The sequence below is a fragment of the Cajanus cajan genome, chromosome 5, assembly GCF_000230855.2.
Source record: "Cajanus cajan strain Asha chromosome 5, NIPB_CcT2T_4, whole genome shotgun sequence".
Classification (NCBI taxonomy): domain Eukaryota; kingdom Viridiplantae; phylum Streptophyta; class Magnoliopsida; order Fabales; family Fabaceae; genus Cajanus; species Cajanus cajan.
Window position 1 is genome coordinate 65298802 of NC_138521.1, and position 9338 is coordinate 65308139.

Sequence of the window (9338 nt, forward strand, 5' to 3'; positions counted from 1 at the left end):
TCAAGTTGATATGGAATAATGGAAAAACTCTTAACTAGACAAGTTGATAGAGGATAATGGAACTCTTAACGACTGTGAGAGAACATTTACATGCTTGAGTCACTCACAACAACTTGCTGTGGATATCTCATAAATGAAACTTCTTATCATAATTATACAAAATATATTTTAAATAGAACGACTATTGTTCCCCACCTCACTTTTACTTTTTGCTTCCCTCCTTAAGTACCTGGTTAATTATCAAAAACTCCCCAATGATAAAGGATGAAGAACTTTATTTACACCCGAAGCATTTTAATTACTTTATTGCCATACTTTAGGTGATATAATTACAACTTATGTACATGTATTACATGCTCACAATTTGTGTTACGATTCATATCTGTAGGCTGAGAAGTAGACGACTATCCAAATGCACATTCGTTAATGACAAAGCAGTAGCTGCAATATGGTGTGAACTCAGCCCTGCCATTTCAATTTGATCTGTCTGAGATCCATGGTTTATGTATCTGTCAGGCAATGTCAAGGCTCGCCACTGCATCAAATGAAACTATAGTTTAATACACTATACACGATTAATCCATCTACATATAAAGAAGGGTAACCAAAAAAGTCTCACCTTAAGATTACCATCAAGAAGACCATTCAATCCTAGAAAATGAGAAACATGAGAACCAAATCCTCCAATGGATCCCTCTTCAACTGTGATAAGAATCTCATGCTCTCTTGCGAGTCTCCTCATTAGATCACCATCTAGAGGCTTACAAAATCGTGCATCAGCCACAGTTGTTGAGATGCCATGAGCTTCAAGAACCTTAGCCGCTTCCATACAACTTTGGACCATTGTCCCATAACCAACAAGAGCCACCCTACTTCCTTCCTTTAATACCCTTCCTTTACCGACCTATATTTCAATTGCATTTAGAAAAATGTAAGCATCTTTGAAGAAAATTTTTGAAATCTAAGAGGATTATAGTTGAAATAAGCACCTCTAGTGGCATGCCCTTATTGTAAGGTGGAAGAATGGAACCTATACCATTCCCTCTTGGGTACCTAAAGCAGCTAGGCCTGTCATCTATGGCTGCAGCAGTGGCTACCATGTGCATCAATTCAGTCTCATCTGATGGAGCCATAACCACCATGTTTGGCAAACAAGCCATGAATGTTGTGTCAAAGGCTCCACAGTGAGTTGGGCCATCAGCACCAACTAGGCCTGCTCTGTCTAACGCAAATCTAACCGGAAGCTTTTGAAGGTCAACATCATGTGCTACCTGCATCATGCACCACATTCACAATCACAAAGTTAAGGGGAGATTCCACTAATAATTTCCAACATGCAAAGAAGCAAAGAGAAGAAAACCCTAGTTTTGATTAAGAATCTGTCTTATATAAGTTTAGAAGGGTCTTTAAAAGTTTATTTACTGAAAATAAAGGGTTTTTTCAGTAGTGAAACTCTTTAAAGCACTTTAAACTTACATATCTAAACAATCTAAACAGATTCTAAATCTCTGTAGTTTCATAACTTCTGACCTGATCATAACCTCTTTGTAGAAAGGAAGAGTAAATTGCGCAAAAGGGTTTAAGGCCTTCAGCAGCTAGGCCAGCAGCAAAGGTTACGGCATGTTGTTCTGCTATCCCAACATCAAAACATCTTTCGGGGAAGCGCTGTTGAAACAAGTTAAGCCCGGTACCCCCTCCCATTGCAGCATGTATGGCAACAATTTTCTCATCAACTTCTGCCTCTGCTGTCAAAGACTCGGCAAAATACTGCGTGTAAGACCGCGTAATAATTTTGGATTTCAACTGCTTCCCTGACTTGGGATCAAATTTCACAACACCTGCATAAAATAGAACCCCCTAAGCCAATTGCATTACATAAATGGTGAAACAAGGGTAATTATTATTAGAGCAGTTTATTACAGTGTGGCTTTGGGTAATGGCATACTAGTACCGCGTGTATTTTTTTTTTTTTTAAAGTCATGAAAGTCATGGTATAAAAGTCATGATAGCCGGTAGTGCTTCAATTAAAGTCGTAGGCACTAACGATACACAACGACTTCTGAAAATTTAAAAAAAGTAATTTTATGAAGTTGTTATAGCGACACCAATTAATTATTTTTTATAAAATAATTTATTTAAAATTTTAGTGTATAATATTTTAAAAAAATTTAATTTATTTAATTATTTTTGAATATCGTATAGTTTTTTTTATAAAAATAAATAAATACAGTCGTTACAATTTGTAACAACACCAATTATTTATTATTTTTTAAAAATTAGTTTATTTAAATTTTGACATATAACATTTTTAGAAAAATAATTATTATATATATATATATATACACGTATATATATATATATATATATATATATATTTATAAATATAAATATAAAAATGTGAGTAAAATTTTTTCTTAGCAGCAAACTATTTTTTTTTAAATTAGTGAATAATAAAATTATTTTTTAAATACTAATTAAATATAATAATGTCGCTATAATGCCCAAATTTTTTTCTTAAAAAATATATTTAAATAAAGTCGTTGTAGATTACAACAATTTTAATTAATAAATTTTTTAATAAAATTTTATTTAAATATTTAGCATAGAAATATTTTTTAAAAATTAAATTTATTTAATTAAGAGTGTTAAAAATGAAGAAAGAATGAATTAATTTTTAAATTGAATTATTTAATATAAGAAATATAATTATAAAATATATATATATATATATATATATATTATTGTAAATATAAATATGATAAAACAAGTAATTTTTTTACTAGCAGTAAAATATAAATTTTTCATATATTATTAAATAAATTTTTTTTTATAAATATTAATTAAAAATATGAAATGTAATGTGCTATGCTCCCTAGCGATTTATTTGTTTTATAAAATTTTATTTATATAATATGTAAATCTATTAATGTTTTTAAAATATTAATTTATATTTTAAAAAATGAAGGTAATATAATTTGAAAAAAATAATAAATATAATTTGAAAAAATAATATGTAAAAATATTAACGTTTTTAAATTATTTTATGGTAAGTTTTTTTTCTATTGTTATGGTGTCACGTGTCAAATTTTTATTGGATTTTTTGCGATAAAAATGACACTTGGCGAGCATGCAAGAAGGCAAGCGCAATACTTTTTTTTTTCTTGTGTCATTGGGTCATTTTTTCTCTCTCTAGATTTATTTTACCAGTTTTTTTAAAAAAAATTATTTTGTAATTCATTATTTTTCTTTTGTGCTTTTTTTTTACATTTTTTCCCTTCACTTATTTTTTTTCTTTTCCAGATGTATTTTAATAATATTTGTTTACTGTCTTTAAAATTTTGTAAATTTTTTTTCCTTTTCATTTTGTTTTTCTTCTATCACTCTACTTTTTTTTTTCATTTTTTAGCACCTTTTTTTTCAGGGTTTTTTTTCTCTATTTTTTTTATAAAAAAAATTCTTTATAAAAATGAAGTTTTTTTTAATCTTAATTATTTCAATTTAAATTTATCTTAAAATATACTATTAATTTATTTTTAATTGACTGAACTATTCTGGGTTATTTTTAAAAAATCTTATTTTTTTGTAATTATTAAAATATTTTAAAAGTTCAACTCTTAAACTAAATATATTTTAAAATATATAACTTTTTATTTTAATGAAAAAATTAATTTTTATAAAATTGAGTCATTTTAGATGTTAAAACAGTTAATAACGACACTATTAAAATCGCTACAGCCGATAGTAACTTGTACGTGACTAAATTCAAGCCGTCTTAATTAAAAAAAAAAATACACGCATAACGACACATAATTAATTTTAAAAATACCCTAAAATTCTCAATCAACCAGGAAACAATTAAGTGTCATGTTCATAATTATAAAAGGGTAGTAACATATGTGATACATGTAAATCACTTACCGTGCATCTTGTCGGTAGCAACTTCAGCTGGATGATAGCCCTTTCCTTTCTCAGTGATTACATGAATGAGAACAGGTCCAAGTGTTGGCATATCCTTGACATTTTTGAGGATGTGCACAAGGTCTTCCATGTCATGGCCATCTACTGGGCCAATGTAAAAGAGCCCAAGCTCTTCAAATAAACAAGCACCAGCACCACCTACCATCCCTCTAATGTAGGAATCCATTTTTGATGCAAATTCATGTGCCTGGCTTCCAATTTGCTTCGTGATTCCCTGTTCATCGGTCACCAAATATTAGTAGAAGCCTATGAATGTCGTGTCAATTTATTAAACACGTTTTGGATATAATACTTTTGAGACATGCCTTAACATATTTCTCACACCTCTTTATCGTATCATAATTAAAAATTATTATTATACAATTTAAACACATTTTTAATACAACTTTAATGCATTTCTTATATGATTTGGATACGAATCAAGAGAATAAGTAAAACTTGTTACCAAATTGTTTTAGCATTAACCGAATTGTGGTGTCCGTGTCGAAATCAGTGCTTTATTGATTCCAGCAGAACTACATCGTCTGTATTATGTTTTAACAACAGTTTTGTTTTGCAAATCATGATACAACTAAAATAGGCCTATTGCATGAAGTTGAAGCTTCAAAATTAATTCAACTCATGGAGAAAAAAAGAAGTTAGAAAATTGAAGTGTTACCTTTGCGACCTCACGAAGTTGATGGAACTTAGAACTAGTATTTAGCCTGGCGAGGGCCCTACTAAGTGCTCCAACCGGAGGAGCGGGGCCATCAATGGTTGCTGTGGGAAGAGAAACTTGTTCGTTGTCGTTTAAGATTATTATAAGGTTGGTATCAAGAAAACCAGCGTTGTTCATTGCCTCGTACGCTTGTCCACCTGTCATGGCTCCGTCACCGATCACTGAAATCACATGGTTATCCTTTCCAATCAAGTCTCTCCCAATTGCCATCCCTGAAAGAAAGTCACGCCAAAATACACTATTAAAAAAAACACATGTTCGTCAATTTAAAGTGCCTACTATAATAAAGACTATACACAAGTTCATGGATATCCAACTCATAAAGTAATAATTCTTGCGTAACGTCGCATTCGAAAAATACTTTTGTCATTATTCATCTATAAATAAATTGTACATCTTTAACAGATGTGTAAAACTGTGGGACGCGTGAATTCAGCGGGTAGCATTACTAATTTTTCTTAGGGTGTGGCGTGTTAGATCTCATTGATTATTCGATTTCATGGAAATAGTGTATATAAGTAATAGATAAAATTTCACTTTATGAATTGGTTTTTAAAGTGAAATTTAAATTTTAAGATAATATCAAATTTATTTAATCCTTGTTATTAGACTTTTCGAACTATCTGTTATATATCAAATGTTTAATCTTACATATCTTTCATGTAAAATTCTAGACAAAATGTCATAAGCAAATTTTTATGGTTAAGTTAGGCTTAATTAAGATATAAGGATGAAATTAATTATAATTAAAAACAAGTGTTATAAATAGTTTACCTAATGCAGCTGAAATGCTAGTAGAACTATGACCAACACCGAAGGCATCATGAACACTCTCATCCCTCTTGGGAAATCCTGCAAGTCCACCAGTCTGTCGAATTGTGTGCATTTTGGATCTTCTTCCCGTTAAAATCTTATGAGCATAGGTCTGTCAATCCACCAAATTGATACGTCAAAATTAAGATATATAGTAAATACTATTTAATGGTTACTTCATATTTTATATATTATTTAGTACTATCAAAAGAGGAAGTAATTTTTTTGGGTACCTGATGACCAACGTCCCAAACGATCTTGTCTTGAGGAGTGTTGAATACATGGTGAAGTGCCACAGTTAACTCTGCCACACCTAAGCTTGAACTTAAATGCCCACCAGTCTTTGACACTGTATAAACAATCTCTTCACGGAGTTCATCAGCTAGCTCCTCAAGTTCCTGATTAATATAATGTTAAAAGCGATGAACCATACATGTATCATGCATTCAAGAACATGAGTTTCATTATTTACATTGGATAACATTGTATATAATATACTCCTTTCTTTTGTATATTCAAGAAGTTATACTTGTATAGTAGCGAGATACAAACAAATCTCACATCGATAAAATAAGACAAGAAATAACAACTTATATAACACAAATATACTTTAATGATTATAATCTTATAAAAAATAACACTCGTAAAATATCCTCACATCATGTAGCTACCTTTATGGATAGATTTTTCGTGTGGATTGGGTAATTGATGGTGTCCAATACTGGGGTGGATGGCTTATCTCCTGAAAAATTTAGAGATCTCCGCAACTGTTGATTTGATTCGTAGCGTTTCTTCTCCATCTCCTCACATGTATTGTCTCCTCCAGCAGCTATCACTTGCTTCATCTGAAAAAGAGAATCAAATAACAAATAAGTGTTAATTATCATCCTAGACTCCACTAGTTATTTCCTTTTTGATTGATGCATATTAGAATTATTAATACCCTTTGTGGATTGGTGATGTTTGAAATACTTGGGAAGTAGCAGTACTTATTGTGAGAATAAAACATGGGAAGGAAATTGGTCCCAAGAACAAAAGAAGCCATGTTAAGGTAGTTGACGTGGGAAGAAATGTTTTGTTGTTGTTATCTGGTGAGGAGAGAAAACTAAGAACAATTAGAAGCACTATTTGGTCGTGTATGAAGGTGCGGACTTGCAGGGTCTGTGTTGAACAGGGCAATTTATAGATACATAATACACTGTTCATAGTTGAAAGCCTTGAAGACTTGAAGTAATGGAGTTTTGCATTTAGCACGTGAGCTTCACATCACATCACTCTCAAGTTACATGTCAAAAATTCAAATAAAAATTAGACTATGGTTCTAGCTCAGTTGCTTTTGGATGTTTCTGGCTATTAGAATTAGTTACTATGGAAAATACTCATGTCTAACCAAAAAGAGATTTATGCACAAGTTATAGAAGTTAGAATATTTATCAAGGCTGATCCATTTCCTACAACAAACATTACAAAGGACACTAATAAAAAGAACATGGGAATTTTTTTTTTTGTAAATATAAAAGTCTAAATAAAATAAGAATTTAAATGATATTAACATATAACTATTGGTTGTCAATACCCAGTTTTAATTTTTCAATTGAATAAAGAATTATTAATGGAGAATGTCGAAGTTTTTTTTTTTTTTTTTCTTAATTTCTAAACAAGCGATAAAATAAATTTATAGTTTATGGTGTGTGAAATGTATAGTTTAGGGTGGGTGGATAGAAGGGTGTGCGTACAAATATGGACAATATAAAGGGTGGTATATGTAAACTCGTCTTATTTATTTATTTATTTATTATTAATATTTAATAATAGAATTAATTGTAACTATTGATAAAGGTCAAATTAATTTGGTCTCCACATTTAATCAACTGATTTTGTAAATTATCAAATTCAATTTCAAGTCATTTATTTTTAATATTAATATTTTCTTCCTTTTTATTTTAAAAATAGTATAGAAAGATAAGAATTGTCTCTCTTTCTCTAGTAATAACAATAATTAAGAGTATTTAAATTAAAGTCTATATTATTTTTTAAAATATATATTTGTAGAAAAAAAAGGCACTTCGTACTTTCATAATAAAAATAACCATTTTTTAAAAAAAAGTAAGTGTGTAATTAATTTGTCATTGAAAAAAAGGAAAAAAAACTCATGTTATAAATTATATATATATATATATATATATTAAATAATAAAAATAAATATTATAATCAATAGAAATATTTGTTGGAAAAATATTTACAAGATACGAAGATGTTACTCAGTCAATGAAGTTGATTTATTTGTTGTCACCTAACTTGCATTTGTAGGTATCTAACGGCATCAATTAATGATCCGTAAAACGTCAAACCCATAACATATGACAGAAAGGCCTGAATCCAATGCTCGTCTGTCCAATAAGCAATAGAGTAATGTTATTGTATGCAGTGAAATTTGATTCCAAAAATTTATTACAAATAATTTTTTTTTTAAGCAGGACCGAAATCTTTTAAAATTGTGTGAATTCTTTTTTATTGGAACTAGTAATTTATTGATTTTTAACTTGAAATAAGGTAGAAAGAGAGACTTTACAAAAATGTAAAATAGTAAGAATTTGGGAAAGAAATTGAAATTAAAAAGTGAAAAGTGATGTTTTGAAAAGAACAAATTGAAAGAAAGAAATTGTAAATAAATCTAAATTATTAGAATTGAAATGGAGATTAATAACAATATAGTAATCTTATCATTCGTGGGCCGAAACTTAAGATATGTAGGATGTGACTTTTTAACTCTTGTGAGACTTTTTTTACAAATTATTTACGTAAATATGATTGTTTTGAAATATATTATGCTTTTGAGACTATTTTAAATAGTGTCGTTGTGGGCTACAATGACACGTGACAATTTTTATTTTGTTCTTTTAGCTAATTAAAATTTAGTCATTGTAGTCTATAACGACCCAAAATGAGTTGCTATAGCCTAAGGTGGCACAGATCGACTTCACTAAGGATCGTTATAATCTATACTGACCTAGTGATACATATATATATATATATATATATATATATATATATATATATATATATATATATATATATATATATATAGGGGAATGTTAATGTACTCCCACCTATTTTTTAGTGGGAATATGTTAGCAACTTACACCAATTTTTTAGGACAAAAAAATCACTCATTTATTTTGATTTGGTTAATTCGTACAAAGGATATTATAGTAATTTAATTTAATTTTAAATGAAAATAAAAATATTTTCTCTCTCTTATTAATTTTATTCTCCAATTCATTTATTTTTTCTATTAATAAATTTTTATTTGTTCAGAGAGAGAGGAGGGAGACATCATGAGATATGAAAGAGAAATGAGTTAAAGAAAGAATTTAATAGGAGAGAGATAAATAAGTTAGAGAAAGAATTTAATAAAAAAGAGAAATGAGTTGGAGAAGAAATTTAATAAGAGAGAGAAATGATTTAGAGAATGAAATTAATAAGAGAGAGAAAATATTTTATTTTCATTTAAAATTAAATTAAATTACTATAATATCTTTTGTACGAATTAACCAAATCAAAATAAATGAGTGGTTTTTTTGTCCTAAAAAATTGGTGTAGGTTGCTAATATACTCCCACTAAAAAATAGGTGGGAGTATGTAACGACCCGGCTGGTCACTACACACTGTATAGCACACTAAAACACCAGACAGATAGAACAAGTATATAAATATAGGATCTAGAATATATAAATATACAAGATTCCAGTCTGACTAGAGTTAAAGTGTACCAAGGAAAATTACAACCAAATGCTACTATCCCAAGTAGCTACAAGCAAAATATCCA

The 9338-nt window shown here is 29.1% G+C and overlaps 1 protein-coding gene across 1 annotated transcript; it reads right to left on the bottom strand.

Annotated features, from left to right (window-relative positions):
- Positions 1–47: 47 nt before the first annotated feature.
- Positions 48–6680, bottom strand: LOC109809586 (putative 1-deoxy-D-xylulose-5-phosphate synthase 2, chloroplastic). Its single transcript, XM_020372927.3, has 10 exons — positions 6453–6680; positions 6181–6354; positions 5743–5907; positions 5471–5621; positions 4637–4908; positions 3919–4192; positions 1531–1838; positions 990–1271; positions 620–904; positions 48–535 (listed from the first exon to the last, which is right to left on the bottom strand). Exons 1-10 carry the CDS (start codon positions 6552–6554, stop codon positions 377–379), a joined length of 2172 nt encoding a protein of 723 aa, XP_020228516.1. The 5' UTR covers positions 6555–6680; the 3' UTR covers positions 48–376.
- Between the last annotated feature and the right edge of the window lie 2658 nt (positions 6681–9338).